The 27,558-nt window shown below is 42.7% G+C and overlaps 1 protein-coding gene across 1 annotated transcript in view; it reads right to left on the reverse strand.

The window, feature by feature from the left end:
- Positions 1-26,881, reverse strand: part of LOC128689414 (uncharacterized) — an 82,048-nt gene extending 55,167 nt beyond the window's left edge. Inside the window, exon 1 of the mRNA XM_053777652.2 lies at positions 24,619-26,881. Within this exon, the coding sequence (XP_053633627.1) occupies positions 24,629-26,596 (1,968 nt within the window). The 5' untranslated portion in view covers positions 26,597-26,881 and the 3' untranslated portion in view covers positions 24,619-24,628. The remainder of the gene's footprint in view (positions 1-24,618) is intronic.
- Positions 26,882-27,558: the final 677 nt, after the last annotated feature.

Consider the following 27,558-nt stretch of genomic DNA (forward strand, 5'->3'; position numbering starts at 1 on the left):
TGCAAATAGTGTTGTGTAATCCAGGCTTCAATGATGGTTTACCCTGCAGATAGTGTTGTGTAATCCAGGCTTCAATGATGGTTTACCCTGCAGATAGTGTTGTGTAATCCAGGCTTCAATGATGGTTTACCCTGCAGATAGTGTTGTGTAATCCAGGCTTCAATGATGGTTTACCTTGCAGATAATGTTGTGTAATCCAGGCTTCAATGATGGTTTACCTTGCAGATAATGTTGTGTAATCCAAGCTTCAATGATGGTTTACCCTGCAGATAGTGTTGTGTAATCCAGGCTTCAATGATGGTTTACCTTGCAGATAATGTTGTGTAATCCAGGCTTCAATGATGGTTTACCTTGCAGATAATGTTGTGTAATCCAGGCTTCAATGATGGTTTACCCTGCAGATAATGTTGTGTAATCCAGGCTTCAATGATGGTTTACCCTGCAGATAGTGTTGTGTAGTCCAGGCTTCGATGATGGTTTACCCTGTAGATAGTGTTGTGCATTATTATTATTATAATCATGGGGAAGTGCTAAACCCGTAGAATGATACAGCGTCTGTGGGGGGGGGGGAGGTATTCAGCCTTAATTCAGGGAACTGGAGCACAGATCCAATTCCCTAGATCAAGAGCCCCTCACCAGCATCAAGGAACCTCCCTTGAGGGGACAGTGTTGTGTAGCCTAGGCTTCACTAAACGCAAAACACAACAATAAATTGCAGCAGACCTATTATCCCATGTTAGGCATTCATCTACACCTCTACTGCCAAACCGGTACTTCCCATTGTCTTTTTATATATAAATTTCTTCAACTTGAATCCATTGCTGTCTTGGTTACATATTTTCAACACTCTATACCCCTTTTATTCCTGTTTTTCCATTTAAACACTTCATATTTGCCCCTATTATTCGCCTTTCCAAAGACTGCTAATTGAATGTCTTCAGCCTATTTTAAAAATCTGTATATTTTCGAGTGCATTTATGTCCGTCTTGTAATAAAGATTCAAGAACTGAGCAGCATAATCTAAACGAGGTCTATCCAGAAATATATAAAGTTGAAGTGTAACCTCAAGAATTCTATTATTTATATTTCTTGATATGAAACAAGAATTCTATTAGTTATATTTCGATCGCATATGCACTGCTGTCTTGGCTTTAAATTTCTGCCAACCAGAACGCATAAATCTTTTATGCATTCAGTTTGACTAAGATCTGCGTTATTTTTTTTTATTTAAAACACACATTACAATAAATAAATAAAAGTATACAGTGTCAGATATTTCACATACAAAAACAATTATGTCCTCATAAGCAAAACACTGCAGGTGTTACACTGTCTTTAGAAAAATTCCTCTTCACATGACTCAGTACAACCCCCAACACGTGTGTGAAAAACAAGATTACGCAATATTATACCCGACATCAATTAAATCATTTCAAATTACAATAATATGTCACCTAGTACACTGCACAAACCTGATAGATGTAAAATGACTTTATACAAGAACAAAGGAAAATTGTGCAAGCAATACTAATTAAAAATATGTTTGAGCAGTACACCCCCCCCTTCCCCTTTCACCCTAGATCATACCATTGTTCATTGAACGCAGAAACGATCTGCGTTATTTAGCTTAAAAGTGAAAGTTATACCATTTTCCTAGGACTAGAACCTTACACTTATCTGTTATGAACTACATCTATTTTTTTCTGACTGCAAAGCCTATCCTGGTCATCTTGTAGCCTAGTGTCTACTTCAGAAATTTACCGGCCTATTTCAGTGTCATTGTAAACTTATACTATATGTCGATATTTATTTCTCTCATCAGTGTCATTTATGTAGATTGTGAACAAGGGTATGATCCCAACGCTTGGCCCCTGTAGCACACCACTCGTAACAGGTAGGTCCCCATTCTGATTTCTCCCCATTAATGCAAACCTATCGGTCAGCCATATCTCGACCCATGAGATAATTTCTCTTATTCCACGCAAGATCGTGCTGATACTAATTCATCAAATTATACCCTTCAAAATGGTTTCGAATTGCATCAACGATTATTGACTCCATCAACTTTCTCACAATTGAGGTTAGGCTGACTGGTCTATAATTGGAAACTAAGGGCCTATCTTCCACTTTGCATACATATAGTTGTCATTTTTGCCATTTTCCATTTATCCGGTACGATATCCGTTCCCGTCTGGAGTGATCTGTTAAAGAGATCAGCTAATTGTTTCCAAAGTTCTTACCTCTGGCTGTGAAGAACATTAACTGTACTAAATGTACACAACTACGGCTGTACTCTACATAAGACATCTGTATAATAGTTCCAGGCAAGGGATTCTTGTGCGGGTGTAGCTTTCATTCCAAGAATAACTTGAGGAAAAAGGAGGAAGAGAAAAAGAATGAGGAAGAGGAGATAATTTACGGTGCCCCGTGGCCTGGTGGCTAAAACTCTCGCTTCACACGGCGAGGGTCTGAGTTCGATTCCCAGCGAGGGTAGAAATATTGGGCGTGTTTCGTTTCACGGGGTATCTATGTTCTCCATCAGTACCCCTCAAGGAAGGTTCCTTGATGTTGGTGAGGGGCTCTTGATTTAGGGAATTGGATCTGTGCTCCAGTTCCCCGAATTAAGCCTGAATGCCTTCCACATCCCCCCCAGGCGCTGTATAATCCTCCGGGTTTAGCGCTTCCCCCTTGATTATAATAATAATCCCCATCAGTAAAATGGGTTTCTGGGTGTTAGTCGACTGGTGTCGGTCGCATCCTGGGAAAAAACTGACCTAATTTGCCCGAAATGCTCTGCATAACAAGCGGCTTTCTTTTATAGTAATAAGCCATTGATGTCAGCTAGGCCTGTATACTTTGTACATGTATTTGTAGTAAATAAAGATTATTATTATTATTATTATTATTATTATTATTATTAGCAGCAGCAGCAGCAACAGCAGTAGCTAACAGAAACAGACATTGGAAGTGGGACTGTCACACCATTGATATATATCACAATAGTGTACCTAATTTATTTTGTTGGAAGCCTATCGACTGTTCCATGGTCATTGAGGCTACATTTCACCTGTACATCAAAAGTTAGCAATATTTTGTTGCCCAAAACAGGAATTAAAGTGAGCCTTAGTGTATGACACACGGATTTGCGTCTCTCGATGTATATACCCCGAGAGTTTACTTAATCCTAATTCCAGCGATGACTTGCAATCTTAATGGTCCATAGCTAGCTATGAAACGGTTCGTTTAGTAATTTCTCCAAGTCTAACGGCTACAGGAAGGCAATAAATTGTCACCTTCGCACCACTAGTTCGATTTATTTAATTACATACCACTAGAACCGCTAGGCTAGTCAGAGCTTTAAACATAATCCGTCTCTTATATTATAAAATTTATATAATTTATCAGTTTGCTACTGTTGTAACCATTTCACTTTCATATTATATCAGTCATAATCATAAGGTATACAGTTTTATTTTTTTAACATTCCGCAATCCATGTCCGTAATTTATTCCTTGTCAGCAAATGTAGATGAAAAAGTAAATATCCTCACCTGTTATGCAAAGTTCTTAATCCAGCAGATGCCCTGTTTAGAGAGTGGCACCACTCCTAAAGATGCCCGTCCCTAGGAACAAACAAATCCACCACCGCATAAAGGGCCAAGGTACAGATGCACCATAATGTTCAGAAGTTCACATTATTTTTTTTATACTCAGTTGGCCCAGTGGTTAGTTTACCTTCTAGCTGATAGCGCGGGTTCAATCCCACAGTATACTGTTTTCACATTATATATATATATATATATATATATATATATATATATATATATATATATAAAATAAAATATACAGAAATACATATACCAGTACAGCCAGTCTTTAAGTTAATAAGCAGGACCAGGAGCTATGATTCGTCTTCTGCAAACACTGCTAGGTGCTGCTTAGTGTCATAAACGTTGATTGATGTCCAGTGAGAAACCAATGAGACATTAGTAAGAAAGAGGTAAGAGAGGTCTGATTATTTCAGCCTTAGAAACTATTCGAATGGTCTGTCCCTAAGCATGTTAAACTTGGTATGTACGTATGTACATCCGTACATATATATGTGTTCACTATTTACTAAGCAAAGTATGTGACGATCCGTGCATGTAGCAAAACGTAAGCCATAAGGTATCAGAGAACATTTGTCATTAAGAGGATAAAAGGAAGTGGACGCAAGATTACTACCTAGAGGAGACCCCATATCTTTAGTGACTGAGTCTTGTTTACCACTGGCTAACAAGACGTTCATGGATTACAGAATAAGAAATATGATAAGATTGCATTCTGATAATAAGTAAAATTAAAACTGCTTCGGATCAATGATAATGTTGAGGTAATAAGGCCGGTGAGACTGGTGAATACTATGGTGTGTTGCAGGGACGGCCGCTAGCTGCAGGCGGGACCTCTACCTCGCCTAGACCACCTCCTTTATTTACAATTTATTCATGTTTTTTCTTGCTTCTGCGGGAGGTAGGTAGTATGTATTAAATATCTGTGTAACTATAAGCGCGTTACATTGGACATTTGAATGTTAAAATCTGCAGTTGTTACCTGTTATAGCTGCCACTTAAGAGGAGGTACACAGCTGCTGGAGGCCCCAGCATGGCCGCCTCTGTCACAACAAACATGACTAGCACGTACGGAAGAAGCTTCCGCATGGCTGTCTTGGCATCCGTGTTGCTCGTATTAACCAACAAAAAAAAAATGTTTTTTAAAAAACGTTGTCGGCCATGAAGCCAGTGCAGCACATATAGCAAAACTAGTCCGAAATGCTACCTGCACCAGCCAAGAAGGTTTTCCGTAAAGTAGTCCAGTTAAACTATTGTCAAAGATACTTGCCGGGTCATTTTTTTTTATATTAGTGTGAACTCGCCCAGCTATGTGTACGAGGGTCGAATCGTAGCTCCTGGGATCACTACACAACCGCAACTGGTACAGTGGTTTTTTTGAATGTGTATTTACCTGGTTTTAGAAACACCAATGAAGCTTATGCTCATGTTGTCCCTTCTCATAGGGGAATTTTGCATAAGTTGTACATTGTGAATTGTAGAGTGCGAGACTGGTACCGACCTTATAACTGGCTGTGAGACCTGGCTCTCTCAGGCCTCATGGATGGGGGGTTATCACACTCATTCGCCAAGCTGTGTATGATATCTCCACTTCTTCATCCGGGTGATTCAGCTCTGATCGCCCAAGACTGAAAAAATCCTGACTTACCCGTGACTTGTAAGTTTCATATATGCCACCTTGATCTCATTCACCGCCTCCCAAAGGGCCTTTTCGTGTTCAACTTGTCAAATCCTCTTGTGATGTAGTCCAGCTGGGCTTGTGAGGTCTCTGGGGAGACCTAATTTAACCAATTATATGGTCACACCTTGCCTTGGCAAGCGTCTGTAGCCACGCCCACGTCTGAGGTCTTTTGTTCTTGACGCCTCAGACCTAGGCGTCAGGTCGTACACGTGGTTGTGGAGGGTGCTTGGACCACGATAAAAGCCCAAGGAAGAGCATGATCAAGAGATTCGAGCGGAGCTGCTGCTGGGAGGCAGAGCTCCTGAGCAGAAGATTCGGGCAGAGCTCTGGCCTGGGTGCAGAGCTCCTGAGCAGAGACTTCGAGCGGAGCTGCTGCTGGGGTGCAGGGCTCGGGAGAAGGCTGCTGAAGTCTCTGGAGGAGACTGTTGGAGGCATTGGGCAGAGTACTGGCTTGGCGCAGTACTCGTGCTGTGTAGGTCTTGGGACCTGTGGCTTAGTTCCTGTAGTGAACTGTCCTCTGTGCTATATTGTAAGTTACATTCATTTTCGTCAAGTTGATTGTATTTCCCTGTCTCACTGCTTATGTGTACAACCCCATTTATCTAAACCACAATAGTGTTCTGTTCCCAAATATATTATTGTACAAAGACTTAATAATAAACTGTGTTTGAGTAGAATAGTAATATTCACTGTCCCTGTCTTTTTTTCTTATATTTTATTATGTTTATATATGAGTGAAGAATGGACGAGGCATATGTTAGTGAGTAGTGTAGAGTTAATGAGTGTCGTGGTGGTCACCACTGACCTGTCATTACCTACCTACCTCCGCACTCATCTCTCCTACTGCAACGCCTGTCACCTACCTACCACCTCGCCTGCCTATCCCCTGCCTACATAATCCCTTACTCCCATATTTCCCACTTATATCCTATTTAATCATTACCCCACTACATGACATGCTGTCTAAGCGGTGGTGGTTCTTATTATTTTTATAGTAGGAACCAGTCCCATGTGCCTTATTTTTGACTGCTCGGTTATACTTGTTATGCTACCATTTGCTACCACTTTTTTTTTTTTTTCTTGTGTGTGTAAAATCTAAAGTGAATATCTGTATGATATTATAATCCTAGTGACCTTAACTGTCCTTTTTTGACGGTGGGTCTGAATAATTGTTTGGGTGTAATATTATATTTGGTGGAGTTGGTTGTTGGTTTGAGATAAATGGTGGAGAATATCAGTATTTGGGTGAGACTTTTGGGGGAAGCAATTACTGGCCGAAATTGAATATTTACAGAGGAATGAGAAGTCACCCAGCCCGCCTTGGAAGACTCACCCACAACTGTCACCCATTGAAGAGTTGCCTATGATTGCTGTCCACCTGATGTGCCCAGTCACCCAGCTGATATGCCCAGTCACCCAGCTGATGTGCCCCAGTAGATGTATTGCTGCCCTGGTCTGTCATCCAGTGTAGTGGGTGTCTGTCTGCGTCACCCAGCCTCTGTGACCATCACCCACGGACCGCCAGTTACCCGCAGTTGCCAGGGATGGGTGACCGCACCTGCTGTTGATGACCTGAAGTGACCTCACCTCACCTCGAGCAACTGACCATAGCCTGCTACTGCTGATGTCGGCTGCTGTGATGCTGCTGAGATGCTGTAGCCGTGCTGCTATGCTGTGGCCGTGCTGAGATGCTGTAGCCGTGCTGCGATGCTGTGGCCGTGCTGTGTGCTGCTGTGATGTTGAGATGCTGCGGCCGTGCTGTGATGTTGAGATGCTGCGGCCGTGCTGTGATGCTGGGACTGTGCTGCGATGCTGTAGCCGTGCTGCGATGCTGTGGCCGTGCTGTGTGCTGCTGTGATACGGCCGTGCTATGTGCTGTGATACGGCCGTGCTGTGATGATGGATATGCTGTGGCCGTGCTGTGATGCTGCGATGCTGCCTAGCTCAAGAGGAGATGGCGGTGATGCTGCAGTGGTGTGTGAGGGATTCTGGCTGGTGTGCCAGGACAGGAGAATCTACTATGAAGGAGTTGCCATCCTCGGAGATGTGGAAGGACGTGAGCCGCGGAGATGGACTCCAGCTGCTGGGACCAGCCTGCTTTCAAGGGCGGCATGGAGGTGTGTCCTGCCTTGCTGGTCGACCTGTGCGACAGGTATGCGGGGATGCCCTGCCAGCCATGAGAGACAATTAAGAGTGTGAGATGTCCCCAGCCTACTTTGACTTGCCAGAAGTGTTAGTGTTACCTGTGTGGAATAAGGTGACCTTGAAAACGGTCCAGTGATTATGGCCGCCTTGTTTTATGAGGCCAGTGAATCCTAGTAGTGGCATAGGATAATGGAGGGTCTTAGCTGCGATGCCTGCCCTGTCTCGATTTTCAGATGTTGTAGTGTGCATGTGAAGTGTGCCGAAAATGCGACCTTGGTGGTCGTGAAGTGGTCCAGTTGCAGTTACTTGAAAGAATGCAACCCGTTGGAGCAGTTTTCCACGCCATAGAAGCCTAGAGAGGTTTGGCCCAATGGTTAACGTGCGAGGGTGACTAGCATTGGCTAGTGCATTTCTAGTAGAAGTAGGGAAGGCACTGGAGCCCGATATTTAGGTTTAAGGAGAAATGACGGGTAAGGAGGCTTTGCACCAGAGAGCGACTATTATGCTGGCCAACTGCCAGGTGTACTGATTATGCTGCCTTGTGGTAGTTGAGGAGGTTGAGGGAAATATAATTGTATTATGTATAATTTTGTCTTTGTATTGTAATAGATTTAAGGGATTAGGATTAAAATAGTCTAATAACTAGGACAAATTGTCCTAGTTCTCAGATATTTTAAATTGGGGGAGAAAGGGGGATGTGATGTAGTCCAGCTGGGCTTGTGAGGTCTCTGGGGAGACCTAATTTAACCAATTATATGGTCACACCTTGCCTTGGCAAACGTCTGTAGCCACGCCCACGTCTGAGGTCTTTTGTTCTTGACGCCTCAGACCTAGGCGTCAGGTCGTACACGTGGTTGTGGAGGGTGCTTGGACCACCATAAAAGCCCAAGGAAGAGCTGAGTAGGGAGATTCGAGCGGAGCTGCTGCTGGGGCGCAGAGCTCCTGAGCAGAGACTTCGAGAGCTCTGGAGCTGCTGCTGGGGTGCAGGGCTCGGGAGAAGGCTGCTGAAGTCTCTGGAGGAGACTGTTGGAGGCATTGGGCAGAGTACTGGCTTGGCGCATATCTCGTGCTATATAGGTCTTGGGACCTGTGGCTTAGTTCCTGTAGTGAACTGTCCTCTGTGCTATATTGTAAGTTATATTCATTTTCGTCAAGTTGATTGTATTTCCCTGTCTCACTGCTTATGTGTACCACCCCATTTATCTAAACCACAATAATGTTCTGTTCCCAAATATATTATTGTACAAAGACTTAATAATAAACTGTGTTTGAGTAGAATAGTAATATTCACTGCATCCCGTTATTTATTATTTTTTCTCCATTTATTTATGTTAAGTTAAAGTAGTGAGAGGGTGAGTAGTGTGGAGTGGTGGGTAGAGTAATGAGAGGTGAAGTTGTAGTCACCAGTGACCTCACATTACCTACCTACCGCTCACCTCTCCTGTCATCTACCTACCTCCGCATCATCCCTCCTACTGCCTCGGCTGTCCCCTACCTACTGACTCCCCCCACTTACCCCCATATTCCCTTAATCATCACCCCCCTACATGACACTCTAAGTATCTTGCACGTCGTGATCATGTCTTCCCTAGTCCTTCAATCCTCTATCATCAGCTTCATTTCTTTTGGTCCCTCATAGGTAATTACTCTTCCCTACGTTGCCACCCTGTGCACGTTCTCTAGTACCATCTCTTAGTAGATTAGATGCTGCTGCTGTATAATCTATAATGAGCCTCGCATATGTTGTATACAAATATGGTCATGAATGACTGTTTCCCATATATGTCTTGCGCTGATGAAATGTTTATAATCTGAAGCCTTGCGCTGATAAAATACTTATAACCGGAAGCCTTGCTTTGCTTAAATCTTCATGATATAAAGTCGCGCGCTGCTACCAAATGCTTATGACCTGAAAAAATGCGCTGTTAATATTTTTATAACCGGAAATCATGCTAATATTATTTATAACCGGAAGTATCATGCTGCTAAAATGGTTTTTCTAAGGTGTTCATAATTTGTATTAATTTGTTTAAACAAACAAATATGACTTCGTATGATTGGTAGTGTGGTGTGTGATGATGTGAGGGTGATGTGTGTGGATTCAGTGGTGTGTTAGTAACTGTGTTGGCGTGAGGGTGGTGATATGAAGGTGGAGTGAGTGAGATGGCGCGGGAATGGTGATGTGTATTTGTGTCGTGGTTCGAGTATTGTCGTGCGAATGTCGTGCGAGCGTGGTGGGACGCGTGTGGTGGAGGTTTCAGTGTAGTGGTGGTAACCTGGCATGGCGGCATCATACCCCAGGTCAGGGCCAGTGCCTCTAACTTTCACTCACCAGGCACTGAGTTCATCACCCGTCAGTCTTAGCTAACAAGTACCTCTAGGTTCCATTTGTTCCTTAAATATCACTCCTTTCCTCACGCGTGTGGTGGAGGTTTCAGTGTAGTGGTGGTAACCTGGCATGGCGGCATCATACCCCAGGTCAGGGCCAGTGCCTCTAACTTTCACTCACCAGGCACTGAGTTCATCACCCGTCAGTCTTAGCTAACAAGTACCTCTAGGTTCCATTTGTTCCTTAAATATCACTCCTTTCCTCAGTAATAGTTATTACCAATACTATTACTCAAAACTCTAGATAGTTCACACTCTCAAAAGTCTTAGCTAGGCTTCTTCTCCCTCAACTTGACACTGCTATTACCTAGCCTTACCAACTTGGCTAGGCTACTCCCATTCAGCCTTGTTTACCTGTTTCTCCACAGGACCTCTGCACTGCCATGTTATACTGTATGAATTGATCAAGTCCCTGTTGGATCAAGTCCCCTCAAGGAAGGTTCCTTGACGTTGGTGAGGGGTTCTTGATCTAGGGAATTGGAACTATGCTCCAGTTCCCTGAATTAAGCCTGAATATCTTCCACATCCCCCCACAGGCGCTACATAATCCTACGGGTTTAGCGCTCCCCTTAATAATAATAATGTTGGATCAAATGTCTTAAGGAATAAAATATCCTTGAAATCAGCGTCTAGATGGATTTTGGCGGTAATAACCTTCGAGCAGTTTGTGGTCCTTTAACCTATTAAACTCAGTGGTCTTCATATATAAACCACCATGTTCTCATCTCTGTATAAGCACTTTAATGAAATCGTCAGCGGCAGAGCAGCCTAGCAGTTTTGGCTGTATCCATGCCTGCGGGATGAGGACAAAAACAGCCACAGGTGCAGAGTAAGATTTTACTGGGACAACTTTTCGCTCTCTCTAGAGATTTATCATTGGCTTGGTAAAGCTCGACACAGCGAAACGTTGTCACGATAAAAAATTTAATTCTTCAACGTGTGTTATCTTTATCACTGTGAACAGTATACTGATCCAATAACAGTCTGTTTGACCAGGCAGGTAACTGGGAAGTCTGTCTTCGGGACGAGCTGCGAGATAGAACCTTGGAAACCGGTCATAGAGTGCAGCCTCCAAATATGAAACCCAAATTCCGGCGTGAGGAGTCATCATGCAAATAAAGGTCATCTGATATAGATATTACTCACCCTGGTAGGCTTCTTCAAATCAATATCACACAAAACTTGGTAACTGATACCGGCAAGTGGTTTATAAAAACACGTGATCAAACAATAGGGCATACTTATTAGAAAATGCCCGGTACTGGGATCTTGAGCACTTCTCCGATGTAAGTCCCATTACCGAAATGTTTCTCAGTTTAATATGTCCTAGTGTTAGCTCAGTTTTGTTTTAAACCACCACCTTCGAATTAAACCTGATTAGATTCCATTTCCTAGGCGCTGTATGACCAGTACGGGTCGCACAGTTATACAGTAATTTCTTGACAGTATATATAAAAGTTTATGTATGCTTCTGAGTATCAGGTTAGTAGCGCGATCAGACTTCGATCATGTGCGTGTCTAGGATTTTTGACACGAATTTCACTACCTGCATCTCATGCTGTTGGCATTCTCTCAAAGCATCGAACATTGTCATTTTGTATCATTTTTATACTAATGATCTTGTACCAGTTCTCGTAAAGATACAATAAAGTTTGTCTCACTCACCAGTTCTCTTAAGAATACAGTGAAGGATTCAGTGCTATGTTAAATGGCTAAAATTAACAGTTAGTCGAACATTCTGAACGTTTCCCGCTAACCGAATCTTAACTGTACATTGACCCTCCTTGGTTATGCTTATGAGGATATACCTCAAGCAATGATTACAAGAAAACAGCTAGTTCTAAGTGGGCTTCTAGGTTGGTTATTTGCGGTAGAATTTAGTTCACTTTACGCGTGTTCTCTATTTGGCTGGTTACACGACGTCACTGACAAACATCACGCCTCGCTGGTACTTCGAGGGAGGTTCCTTGACACCAGTGAGAGGCTCTTGATTGGAGAAATTGAACATGACATCTTCCTCTTACACCCCTAGGCGCTATATAATCCCTATATATTTTAGCGCTCTCCCAATGAATTTAATTTAATAATAATAATAATACGGACCTGGCCAGAAGTTCCGCCAATTTACTCAATGAATTATATTACCCCAAAACGTAATAAAACACCTTGAAAATGAAATCACCCAAAACAGTACCAAACGAAACGAAAATCTATAATTTTTAAATCACCAAAGCACGGATGTTATGACCCTAATGGCTGTATAGTCCTTGTGGCTTAGCGCTTCTTTTTGATTATAATAATAATAATATGACCCTAATGGGTTCAGCGCTTTTTTGATTTTATAAATCACCAAAGCGCAATCTTCGCCCACAGCACAACAGAAATCAATATAGATCACGAATCCTCAACAGTAAACTAACATTGCATTGTTGATTCCTCGCTTTAATTGCAAATTAGGATGGAAACTAACTATACAGCTAAGCTGTATGGGATTTATTGCCAGTTAACATTAAATATTTCACTGTCAGCTGGCAACTACACAACTTGTAGTTGCTAACTGTGTTCCTGACTATTTCATGTCTCTCCAAAACTTGCATTATTATTATTATTATTATTATAATCAAGGGGGAAGCGCTAAACCCGTAGGATTATACAGCGCCCAGGGGAGGGGGGATGTGGAAGGCATTCAGGCTTAATTCGGGGAACTGGAGCACAGATCCAATTCCCTAAATCAAGAGCCCCTCACCAACATCAAGGAACCTTCCATGAGGGGTCCAAAACTTGCAGCCCCTCAAGGGAGGTTCCTTGACGCTTGTGAGGGGTTCTTGATCTAAGGAATTGGATCTGTGCTCCAGTTCCCTGAATTGAGCCTGAATACCTTCCACCTCCCCCCACGCGCTGTATAATCCTACGGGTTTAGCGCTCCCCCATTATAATTATAATCTAAAACTTGCAAGGAACTTGTATATGTATGCCTCGTACTCCTGCATGAACACCACAGATACTCGCACACTGCGGAATAATACAAAGATGAAATGCTCATGAACCAGCCAAGGCAGTGCACAATGCAACACTGCACAGTTTTCAATCCAACGTACTGTATGTCAAGGCACTTTGAAAACAATCACTACAACTAATTCATCTGAGAAAAACAGAAAATGTCATTCTCATCAATACACTACAGGACTAAAAAAAAATTAAAAAAAAATGAGCCGGGAAGTGTAACATACAGCAAGGGGCAGATTAAGACTAAGGTACATAAAGCTAGCAGCTCACAACCACAGATACAGAACAGGTATAAACGAAAATTACATTCATTGCCTGCCCCGGAGACACTGCGAGAACCATTTTTCAATAAGCTTACCACCTTAAAATCCCAAGCAATACTGAAAACATTTTGGGAGATGGAACCTTCCCTTTGCATATAAAGCAGAAAAAATGTGAAGCGTTAACCCAGTTCTTACGAACAACCAAAGTACTGGTCAATATCTAAACACGAAAAAAATATACGTCTATCCAAAATCTGGCCAGAAAAAAGATAAATACTGAGACGATGACTCCAGCAAGCGACCCCTCAAGGGAGGTTCCTTGAGGCTGGTGAGGGGCTCTTGATCTAGGGAATTGGATCTGTGCTCCGGTTCCCTGAATTGGGCCTGAATACCTTCCATCCCCCCCCCATGTGCGTTGTATAATCCTACGGGTTTAGCGCTCCCCATGATTATAATAATCCAGTAAGCGACCAACAATGACAGCAAAAGTACTAATGGTAATAATCATAACCATGATTTTTAAAGAGGTGGAGCGGTAAGCCAGCGGAAGGCCTCGGTCAGATGACCAAAAGCTCCAGCTATGGGTCATCATACGACTAAGACCCGCGTCAGGAAACACTTGTCCTCTTTCCTGACAAACATTATACCTAACGACAACAAGACATCAGTGAGCCAACCTTACAGTTGTTATTGTCATCGGGAGAAGAAACCCCTAAGTAAACAGCACGTATCCTGAAGAAGGGTGAACTTTCACGCGTCGGCGAACATTCTCAGTATACACAAATAACCCGCACATAGAAGAGTGGAGCTTACGACGACGTTTCGGTCTGACTTGGACCATTTACAAAGTCATACTAACAGAACGAACGAACGAACACGTGCAAGTAAGATTCCAATGGGATGAGCGGGAAAGACGGGACAGACGAAGAATAGCGCTGGCTCTTATTTCTTAGTCGTAGAAATAAGAGCCAGCAGCTAAGGCGATCGTGAGACAGACTTGGAGAAAAAACGGGAAGAGAGCAAGCTGTGTATACAACAGTCTCGTGGTAGGTGAGGTCTTGAGTCTTGAGAGCTGGAAGTTTCCAGGTCGCAGGAGAGGGCAGGCAGGTAGGACAATCAGAGGGCGGCAGACATGTGGGAGTTTATTTTAGTAGCTGAGGAGGCAGGTTTGCAGTGGAGCCATTTGCAAACTTCTTGAAGCTGCTCCTGGAGAGGTGGTAAAGTGTTGTCTTGTTGGGAAAAGGGAAACGAAGAGGCTTGATGAGCTCAAGAACTTGAGTGAGTGTGAAGTGAAGAGGTGATTCGCAGGCATACTTGACTGTTACATTACCGAGGCCTTTGTAGAGTTCAGAGCAGGTCATAGTGTCAGCACTCGAGGGAGAGGTGTAGAAAGTAAGGTTTTCCCAAGAGGGTGTGCTGGAGTCGTCGCTATCTGCTTCGTCGGCGGATTCGTCAGAAAATTCTTGTTCAATTGTTTCTACTATGATTGTGTCGAGAAGAGGCTGGGAGTCTAGAGTATTTGCGGTCTGGCTGGTTGTTGGTGGTTGTTGAGAGGTGGTAGTGGTCACTGGGGGTAGTTCAGGAGTGTTTTGGGGGCAGAGTCAGGATTTGGGCCTGAAGTTGATGTGAAGTTAACGGTGTTTGGGATAATCTTGAGGAAGTCCTGTGATGTTGGCGAGTCAGAAAAGTTGAATGACGGCATGTTGTTACCACGGAATAGTTCGTTAACTATAATGTTGAATGTGCCTGGGTTTGCTTGATTTGCAAGGTGTGCATATATCATGCAATACAGCACCTTAGAGGGAGCAGCGTCAGGGAGTGCAGAGAGGGAATTGCTGGATAGAGATGACTGTTGTGTAGCTTGTAAAATTCTGGTGGTGTCCGACTGGAGTTTTGAAATGGCGGCATATGTCAGCGATTTGGGGCTATTCTTCTTGGTTTCTTCTTTATTTTTTCTCGACATTACTTCTTTTCGTAGTGGGCATTTGGCTGCAAGTGTATGATGAGTACCCTTGCAGTTAAGATATGTTGGAGTGGCATTGGTGGTGGTGCAGCTTTGAAGTCACGACCTTCTTTTCCACAGGTAGAACAGAACTTTTTGTCTTTAATGGGACAGTCCTTGGTTGAGTGTTAAGAGTAACAGTTCCAACAGGGAGAGACATGGGCAAAACGTTCAGGTTCTATGTGGCGTGGATGTATGTGGTAATATGAGATAGCTAGTCCATTAGTGAGCGCTTGGGTAGCCATATCTGTTTGAAAAGGTGATTCTGATCATAGATGAAGCATTGGGAATTCGTGTAATGGTGTCTACAGGGGCCCTGGTGTTCTGTTCTTCGATAGAGGTCTTCAGTTCATCCGTTGGTTAAGATGTGATTATCTTATCCAGTTGTTTAACAAAAACTGAACGCTTCGCCAGCAAGGAGGGAAACGGTGATATGTTGAGTTGTCGGTCTCTCAATGTATTCATTGCAGTGTCGTCCATAAGTTTAGCTACTTCATTGTCATCGGTGCAGACGACAATAAAGGAGTCCTTGAGTGAGTGGATCGCTGTGAATTTAAGATGTAGGTAAGTTCTTACAGGGGCAGCAAGTGATAGTTTAGTGGAATCATTTATAACATCACTGGCTGATTTGATGTGCCAACATCGTCGAACAGGTAGAGGTTCCTCTCCCCAACGGGAATCGTAGGGAGACTGTGATGTCGAGAGTAGGAGTCACTGTGACCACACTGCCCTAACAGAAAAGAGAGGAGGAGTATATATAGGCACGCAGACGATGACGGGAGCAAGAGAGGTAGGTAGTGGTGGAGGTGGTGGTGGTAGTGGTAGTGGTAGTGGTAGTGGTACTGGTAGTGGTAGTGGTAGTAGTAGTAGTAGTAGTAGTAGTAGTAGTAGTAGTAGTAGTAGTAGTAGTAGTAGTAGTAGCAGTAGTAGTAGAAGTAGTAGTAGTAGTAGTAGAGTCAGTCAAATACTAAGAAAGAGGAGAACTGCAAGGGAGTAAGGGGCCCACAGAGGGTTGGAGGAAGAACACAGAGGGGGGGGGATAATGAAAGGACAGATACCCAAGGTAGAAGAAAGAAAACTCAAAGGAAAAAGAGGAAAGGGGAAGAAGGAGAAGGGGAAAAAGAATCAGGTTAAGTCACGGATGTTCTAAAGTTCGGAGCATTTTACAAGGTAACAATGTAATGGGAAAGGAAGGCATCTACAGAGACAAAGCCAGGACTAAGAAAGTTGTGTATAAGGGAGGATTCAACCAAACGACAACCGTGAAAGTTAGACGTAGGGTAGACAGTTTTAGCAGAAGACCAGTCAATAGGATGACTGTGATCTCTGACATGACAGAAAAGAGCATTGTTGGTGTCGGCAAGCATAACACTACTTTTGTATTCCCTAAGTCTGTCAGAAAAAGATCGGCCAGTTTCTCAAAGTACTGAAGAGGACAGGAGGAATAAGAAATAGAATAGACACAAGGAGCATCTATAAAGGGAGGAGAGGTATGAACTAGATTAGTGCGAAGAGTGTTAGTCTGGCGAAAATGAAGTTTGATGTCTAAGGAACGGAGAGAGTTGCTGAGATTAGAAAGACCGGAAATGTAGGGAAGGAAGAGGACATGAGAGTTCACAGGAGTAGAGAGTTTGTTATTCTCAGAAGAAAGACACTGCGAAACAAGTCTATCAAGACGTTTTGGTCGGTGTAGAATTTTATTAAGTCACAAAGCGAAACATTGATCCAGTAAGCTTGTTTTGCAACGTGTGTCTTTTCTTGGCTGGTGACGGCAGTACAATGGGATCCACCAAGTCCAAAGTTCAATCACCAGGATCAATACGGCTCTTCGAGCTGTCACATCTCGTATATTACAACACATCCCTAGTTCTACTTGTAAGTGCGTACACTTACAAGTGCGACCAACAGTGCAACGATAACACTGAACAAACACAAGAAGATGCCTCATGGACATCAAGGATTTGAGGAGGTTATGCACACATATAACGTTTTTTCAAGGTCTCCAAAATATAGGCCAGAACTGGTTTGACACACTTCTTATAGTATTAGAGTAGCCTCAGATTTGCTGATCACCTTTGTGTACGAGAGTGTGCGTGTACCTTTGTGTACGTGTGTGAACCTTCATGTATACGTGTGAAAATGTGTGTTGACCATTGTGGGAACCCTGTGTACCCATTTTCTCCATGGAGAAAACACAAGGACCCAGATGCTGTATAGAATGTGTGTGTGTGTGTGTGTGTGTGTGTGTGTGTGTGTGTGTGTGTGTGTGTGTGTGTGTGTGTGTGTGTGTGTGTGTGTGTGTGTGTGTGTGTGTGTGTGAAAATTAGAGCTTATTTGATGTTTGCAAATATATGTTAATTGAGCAGCTTAATAAATAGTTTTATTACTGTATTCAGAGAAAAGCTAAACCTAGAAGGGTCTACAGGGTTTATTACTCCACAACTAACCCACACATTGGAGATATAAACCTCGCGACGTTTCGCCCGGTCCAGGGCCATTATCAGGCAACCAGTGCTTAAGTAAACGAAAACTGATATTCACAACATTATGCGGATACAGATCAACATTTTTGTGCCAGGAATATAACCTCATGAAAATTTCATTAATTTCTGCATATCAAAGTTTTTAATGGAATTACACTCATTTTCCTTGGATCAGACCAATTACCTACCATTCTCCAGGAGCTATATGGCTTCATCGGGTTAGCATTTCCCCATATACATCGAATTCATTCTGACGAGGATATTAGAGCACTCCGGGAAGATTTGAATAGACTGATGCAGTGGTCGGAGAAGTGGCAGATGCAGTTTAATATTGACAAATGCAAAGTTCTAAATGTTGGAGAGGAAAATAACCATGCCACATATAAACTAAATAATGTGGATCTTAATATTACTGATTGCCAAAAAAAATTTAGGAGTTCTGGTTAGCGGTAATCTGAAACCAAAGCAGCAGTGCATAAATGTTCGCAATAAAGCTAACAGAATCCTTGGCTTCATATCAAGAAGCATAAATAATAGGAGCCCTCAGGTTGTTCTTCAACTCTATATATCCTTGGTTAGACCTCATTTAGACTGCTGCACAGTTCTGGTCACCGTATTACAGAATGGATATAAATGCTCTGGAAAACGTACAGAGGAGGATGACAAAGTTGATCCCATGTATCAGAAACCTTCCCTATGAGGATAGACTGAGGGCCCTGAATCTGCACTCTCTAGAAAGGCGTAGAATTAGGGATATTATGATTGAGATGTATAAATGGAAGACAGGAATAAATAAAGGGGATGTAAATAACGTGCTGAAAATATCTAGCCTAGACAGGACTCGCAGCAATGGTTTTAAGTTGGAAAAATTCAGATTCAGGAAGGATATAGGAAAGTACTGGTTTGGTAATAGAGTTGTGGATGAGTGGAACAAACTCCCGAGTACAGTTATAGAGGCTAAAACGTTGTGTAGTTTTAAAAATAGGTTAGATAAATACATGAGTGGGTGCGGGTGGGTGTGAGTTGGACCTGATTAGCTTGTGCTACTAGGTCAGTTGCCGTGACCCTTCCTTAAGTGAATGTGACCTGACCTGACAAGGTTGGGGCATTGGCTTAAGCCGGTAGGAGACTTGGACCTGCCTCGTATGGGCCAGTAGGCCTGCTGCAGTGTTCCTTCTTTCTTATGTTCTTATGTTCTTATGTTCTTATATAATAATTAATAATAATAAAAACAATAATAATATTATTATTAGCAGTAGTACTATTAAGTACGCCATATTTGATGCGTACAGACGCAATATATATATATATATATATATATATATATATATATATATATATATACAAGGAATTCGCGAGAGCAGGCGAAATATACACAAACACTGATCTCTGGCTGAAGGAGACTCGAACCTACGAACCTTAGAACAAGGTACGCAGTGCTATACCAAACTCACCACACTGGACCAATACCTTGGAGTCCAGCTTGCGCTAGACTTTGATCCAAGGCAGCCAGCTTTCAAGGAGAAGGCTTACAGCTTTTCATCTCATCCCCTGCATGCATCAGCCTTACTAGAGATTTTAACAATGCAAGGAATTCGCAAGAGCAGGCGCAAGCTGGACTCCAAGGTATTGATCCAGTGTGGTGAGTTCGGTATAGCACTGCGTACCTTGTTCTAAGGTTCGTAGGCTCGAGTCTCCTTCAGCCAGAGATCAGTGTTTGTATATATATATATATATATATATATATATATATATATATATATATATATATATATATATATATATATATCACCACACTGGACAATACCTTGGCGTGCAGCTTCCGCTACTTGCTGATCCAAGGCAGCCAGCTTTCAGGGAGAAGGCTTACAGGTTCGAGTCTCCTTCAGCCAGAGATCAGTGTTTGTGTATATTTCGCCTGCTCTCGCGAATTCCCTGCATTGTTAAAATCTCTAGTAAGGCTGATGCATGCAGGGGATGAGATGAAAAGCTGTAAGCCTTCTCCCTGAAAGCTAGCTGCATTGGATCAACGCGTAGCGCAAGCTACACCAAAGGTATTGTCCAGTGTGGTGAGATTGGTATAACACTGCGTACGTTGTTCCAAGGTTCGTAGGTTCGAGTCTCCTTCAGCCAGAGATCAGTGTTTGTGTATATTTCGCCTGCTCTTGCGAATGCCTTACATATATATATATATATATATATATATATATATATATATATATATATATATATATACGTATCGTGTCACACGATGAATTCTGAGACACAGAAAACATGGTGAACTTTCAAGTTGGTGAAACAGATAACTTCGCTTAACGCGTTGAAATCACTACTACACCCCACTATTGTACAACACTACTACACACCACTATTATAAAACACTACTACACACCACTATTATACACCACTATTATGCAACACTACTACACACCACTATTATACACCACTTTTATACAACACTACTACACACCACTATTATACAACACTACTAACTACTATTATACACCACTATTATACAACACTACTACTCACCACTATTATACAACATTACACACCACTATTATACAACACTATTATACAACACTAGTACACACCACTGCTACTCACCACAATTATACACCACTATTATACAACACTACTACGCACCACTACTATACACCACTATTATACAACACCACTACACACCACTATTATACAACACTACTACACACCACTATTATACACCACTATTATACAACACTACTACACACCACTATTATACACCACTATTATACAACACTACTACTCACCACTATTATACACCACTATTATACAACACTACTACACACCAATATTATACAACACTACTACACACCACTATTATACAACACTACTACACACCACTATTATACACCACTATTATACAACACTGCTACTCACCACTATTATACAACACTACTACGCACCACTACTATACACCACTATTATACAACACTGCTACACACCACTATTATACAACACTACTACTCACCACTATTATACACCACTATTATACAACACTACTACAAACCACTATTATACACCACTATTATACAACACTACTACACACCACTATTATACAACACTACTACACACCACTATTATACAACACTACTACAAACCACTATTATACACCACTACTATACAACACTACTACACACCACTATTATACAACACTACTACACACCACTATTATACAACACTGCTACACACCACTATTATACAACACTACTACAAACCACTATTATACAACACTACTACAAACCACTATTATACAACACTACTACAAACCACTATTATACAACACTACTACAAACCACTATTATACACCACTATTATACAACACTACTACACACCACTATTATACAACACTACTACACACCACTATTATACAACACTACTACACACCACTATTATACAACACTACTACAAACCACTATTATACACCACTATTATACAACACTACTACACACCACTATTATACAACACTACTACACACCACTATTATACAACACTACTACACACCACTATTATACACAACTATTATACAACCACTACTACACACCACTATTATACAACACTACTACACACCACTATTATACAACACTACTACACACCACTATTATACAACACTACTACACACCACTATTATACACAACTATTATACAACCACTACTACACACCACTATTATACAACACTGCTACACACCACTATTATACAACACTACTACACACCACTATTATACAACACTACTATACACCACTATTATACAACACTACTACTCACCACTATTATACAACACTACTACACACCACTATTATACAACACTACTACACACCACTATTATACAACACTACTACTCACCACTATTATACAACACTACTACACACCACTATTATACAACACTACTACACACCACTATTATACAACACTACTACACACCAATATTATACAACACTACTACACACCACTATTATACAACACTACTACACACCACTATTATACAACACTACTATACACCACTATTATACAACACTACTACACACCACTATTATACACCACTATTATACAACTATTATGCTACACACCACTACACACTATTATACACTACTACACACCACTATTATACAACTACTATTATACTACGCACACCACTATTATACAACACTACTACACACCACTATTATACACACTACTACACACCACTATTATACACCACTATTATGCAACACTACTACACACACTATTATACACCACTACTACACACCACTATTATACAACTACAACACTACTACGCACCACTATTATACACTATTATACAACACTACTACAACATTATACTACTACACACACACTATTATACACAACTATTATACACCACTATTATGCAACACTACACACCACTATTATACACCGCTATTATACAACACTACTACACACCATTACTATTCACCACTATTATACACCACTATTACAAACAATATTATACAACACTACTACGCACCACTATTATACACCACTATTATACAACACTACTACACCCCACTATTATACACCATTATTATACAACACTACTACACACCACTATTATACAACACTATTATACAACATTACTACTCACCATTTTTATACACCACTATTATACAACACTTCTACACACCACTATTATACAACAATGATGCACACCACTATTATACAACACTACTACACCCCACTATTATACACCACTACTACACACCACTACTACACCAGACTATTATACGCCACTACTGCACTCCACTATTATGCACCACTACTACACCCCACTATTATACACCACTACTACACACCACTATTATACACCACTACTACACCCCACAAATAATACACCACTACCACACCCCACTATTATACACCGCTACTACACCCCACTATTATACACCACTACTACACACCACTATTATACACCATTACTACACACTATTATTAAACAGCACTACTACACGCCACTATTATATACCACTACTACACACCACTATTATACACCATTACTACACCCCATTATTATACACCACTACTATACGCCACTATTACACACCACTACTACACCCCACTATTATACACCACTACTATACGCCACTATTATACACCACTACTACACCCCACTATTATACACCACTACTACACCCCACTAGTATACACCATTACTACACACTATTATTATACAGCACTACTACACGCCACTATTATACACCACTACTACACCACTATTATACAACACTACTACACACCACTATTATACACCACTACTACACACTATTATTATACACCACTACTACACCCCACTATTATACAATACTACACCACTATTATACACCACTACTACACCCCACTATTATACAACAATACTACACACCACTATTATACACCACTACTACACCCCACTATTATACAACAATACTACACACCACTATTATACACCACTGCTACACACTACTATTATACACACTACTACACACTACTATATTACACCACTACTACACACCACTATTATACACACTACTACACACTACTATATTGCACCACTACTACACACCACTATTATACACTACTACACACTACTATATTACACCACTACTACACACCACTATTATACACCACTGTTATACACCACTGTTATACACCACTACTATACACCACTGTTATACACCACTACTATACACCACTACTATACACCACTGTTATACACCACTACTATACACCACTGTTATACACCACTGTTATACACCACTATTATACACCACTACTATACACCACTGTTATACACCACTGTTATACACCACTACTATACGCCACTGTTATACACCACTATTATACACCACTACTATACACCACTGTTATACACCACTGTTATACACCACTACTATACACCACTACTATACATCACTGTTATACACCACTGTTATACACCACTGTTATACACCACTGTTATACACCACTACTATACACCACTACTATACACCACTGTTATACACCACTGTTATACACCACTACTATACACCACTGTTATACACCACTGTTATACACCACTACTATACTCCACTACTATACACCACTGTTATACACCACTACTATACACCACTACTATACACCACCGTTATACACCACTACTATACACCACTACTATACACCACTGTTATACACCACTTATACACCACTACTATACACCACTGTTATACACCACTGTTATACACCACTACTATACACCACTTATACACCACTGTTATACACCACTACTATATTCCACTACTATACACCACTGTTATACACCACTTATACACCACTACTATACACCACTGTTATACACCAGTTATACACTACTACTATACACCACTGTTATACACCACTGTTATACACCACTACTATACACCGCTGTTATACACCACTGTTATACACCACTACTATACACCACTGTTATACACCACTGTTATACACCACTACTATACACCACTGTTATACACCACTACTATACACCACTGTTATACACCACTACTATACACCACTGTTATACACCAGTTATACACCACTACTATACACCACTGTTATACACCACTACTATACACCACTGTTATACACCACTACTATACACCACTTATACATCACTGTTATACACCACTACTATACACCACTGTTATACACCACTACTGTACACTACTACACATATTACTACTTACTATATACTACTACACATATTACTACTTGCTATGCACTACTGCTACACATCAATAATACACTTCACTGCTGCTCACCACAACTACACATCAATACACATTACTAGTGCACACCAGTGCTATATATCATTAATACACCTCAATGATGCAAATCACATCAACGCTGCTACATCTTACTGCTATAAATCACATTACTGCCACACCTCACTGCTACAAATCATATCACTGTTACACACCGAAAGATGAAACCTCAGCTATTGCGTCGTATAACCCACATTACTTTACAACAAAGTATGCTAGTTGTGGGTTCCTACCTGGGTGTGCTTATCGTCTAGAGGCCCGGGAGAGCCTGGAGGTGATGGTGCCGGAGGCTGAAAGTCGGTCTGAGTGTGGAGGTCGGTACACACCAGGCCGAGGCTCCACCCTTTCCAGCTCATCGCCACTCAGGTCCAGATCGGCCACTAGCTGCAGGATCTCTCGGTCCTTCTTGCTCATCGAGTCCTCGCCAATCCCTGCCAGGGATCCGTAGGAGCGAGATCGATGTTCCTCGCGGATGCTGTACGAGAAAGCCCGCTCGTTTAGATGACCCTTTCTGCCGTATATGTCTTCGTCAGACTCCTTCTTGTTGCTGGTCTTCTTTTTCTTCTTGTGTTTGGGTCGTCCGGTAGTGGCGTAATGTTCCATGAGGTACTGCTCGTGGGGAAAGTGTCCCGGCTGGTAGGATGCTGTGGGACTCAGGGGACGGGTGGAAGGCATGTAGATAGGTTCCTCAAGGACCCTTGATGGAGGCCGACGGCCTGGAGGGCCATAAACCCCCGGGTGTGGAGGACCTGGAGGGACGTGTGGTCCCATGGGTCCAGGAGGGGCCAACATGACGTGCGGGGGTCCAGGTGGGGGAAGCATGTGTTGTGGAGGAGGCCCCTGGAGGGGTACCATATGTGGTGGAGGCATGGGTCCTATTGCAGGCACCATGGGTGCATTCATGTGGGGGCCATGAGATCCTGGGGGTCCATGTGGACCTGGAGGACCATGTGGCCCTGGGAGTCCATGTGATACGTGATGTCCGTGAGGGGGAGGTGGGCCATGATGGGCTGGTGGGCCCGGGGGGCCCTGCACCATTATGAAGGGTGGGGGTGCCCGCAGGCCCTTGCTCTTCCTGTCGGAGAGGCTGCTGCTGCCGAGTATGCGGAACTTTCCCTTCGTCTTAGGTGGTGAGGAGTGGCCGTTCATGTGGCGGGGAAGACTACCGTTATGATGCCTCATACCGCCGTTGATTATGCTCCCCGGGCGTGGAGGCCCTCCATTGGTCAGCCTACTCATCGTGTCCTCATCGCGACGAGCCTTATTTTTGGCATCTTTCTTCCCCTTTTTATCTTTGTCGGTATCAGGAGGAGGCGGGGCGACGGAGGGCATGATCATCTGACGGGGTCGAGAGGGCCGAGTTCCGCTAGCAGTTCCGTACAGGGATGATGATGACCTCGCTGATCGCATCGTCCCCGAGGAATAGTCAGAATAGATGAGCTCCGTCTCCGTTTTGTGGGGTCCTGCCCACACTTTGTGGTTGTCGTCGCCGTTGTATATAGATATTTCGTCCCCGGGTGAGCCCTGGGAGGTGGGCGATGCCGGCGCATCCTGGGTCGGTGATGAACCAAGAGACGTTGGAATGATTTCTGAAGCAGAGCTGCTGAAGTCTTCTATTTCAAGGACGCGTTCCTCAGTGGCTCTGCCGCCGTACACGGAACCGTACTGACTATTGCCGCCGCCCTCAAGACTGCGGGCATACATGGAGTCAGCATAAGCATGGAAGCAGCAACGCACTAAGGCATTTGCTGGAGTCTCACGTTTACATATGAAGGCGTGGCACTCGAGAACCTTGATGCCGGTAGTGCGGCGCATGATGCAGGCGAACAACGGTGGGTGATTGATGTTAGGGTTCCTGGCGAAGGGGGAGTCAAGCGGCAAGAATCTCTGCACTGCAGCGCCCTCTCCACCTGCCACCACCACATACCTGACGGCAGCGCAGTAATGAAGAGAATCAATGGGAAAGAAACGTGTCACTTTTTTCTGGTTTTCATCTACGTTTTCGAGTAGTAGGCCATTGGACCACACCGAGAGCCAGGAGTCTATTCCTCGTGCACTGACCGCGCCCTCTGCAGGGTATAACTCCCTGAGGGGTTCCTGTATGCCTTGCAGGCCGTCCTTAGTGACCTGGGGAACCGACGACCCCAGGTACAACACTCGGCAACGGCAGATAGGTGTTGGGTCCGCGCCGCCTCGCCTCGCCATCTTCATGATGTCAACTAACAAGAATCTTCACTAAACTTGAAAGAAATTCACGCTACTAGTGGTGTTCACTAATATTCAGAAGCACTACGATACACAAAAGGCTACAGCCCTGCTCCTCTTACGCTTGTTCATACTGAGCAAGTGGTACACACACACTGGGATAGAAGGTTGCCCGACTCTAACTTGCTGTGGGTGCGTGGAGAACACTGCACAGGTGAGTGGGGGAGCAGACAGCATGGGTGTGGGGGACACCCACCATCCAGGCTCCAGGTATGCGGGCGCACTGCGCATGCCTGGCCAGCCAGCCGCTCCCGCAACACATCAACAGCCAATCCCGTAGCCGCTTCAGAAACTGGGTTACACTGTCTCTCAAGATCATCTGACTTTTTAAGCTCTCTCAAACTCACCAGGTGTTTCACTATATCTCTACGTTATCCAGGTGGCAAACGTCACTGAAATAAATTATACTGAGATGCGTAAATTTAAGAAGTTGCGTGTGTGGAGATGCAGGAGACAGATCAAGATAGTTATGTTGAGAAATGCATCACTTAAAAAAATTTTCAGCCACAGATTACATCTTTTAAGAGGTTAGGCTTTTTTTACATTCAGACGAAAAATGTGTTAATAAAGTTGCTGCTGAGAGTATGCTAATGGAGAGGAAGATATCCTGGGGCAGGAGCTTACACACACACACACACACACACATACACACATACATACACACACATACATACACACACACACATACACACACATACACACACATACACACACACACATACACATACACACATACATACACACACACACACACACACACACACACACACACACACACACACACACACACACACACACACACACACACACACACACACACACACACACAACTAGTAGCGATCAGTGAAGAGGCGGGGCCAGGAGCTCGGACTCGACCCCTGCAACCTCAACTAGGTGAGTACAACTAG

This window comes from Cherax quadricarinatus, chromosome 18 (genome assembly GCF_038502225.1).
Source record: "Cherax quadricarinatus isolate ZL_2023a chromosome 18, ASM3850222v1, whole genome shotgun sequence".
Lineage (NCBI taxonomy): Eukaryota > Metazoa > Arthropoda > Malacostraca > Decapoda > Parastacidae > Cherax > Cherax quadricarinatus.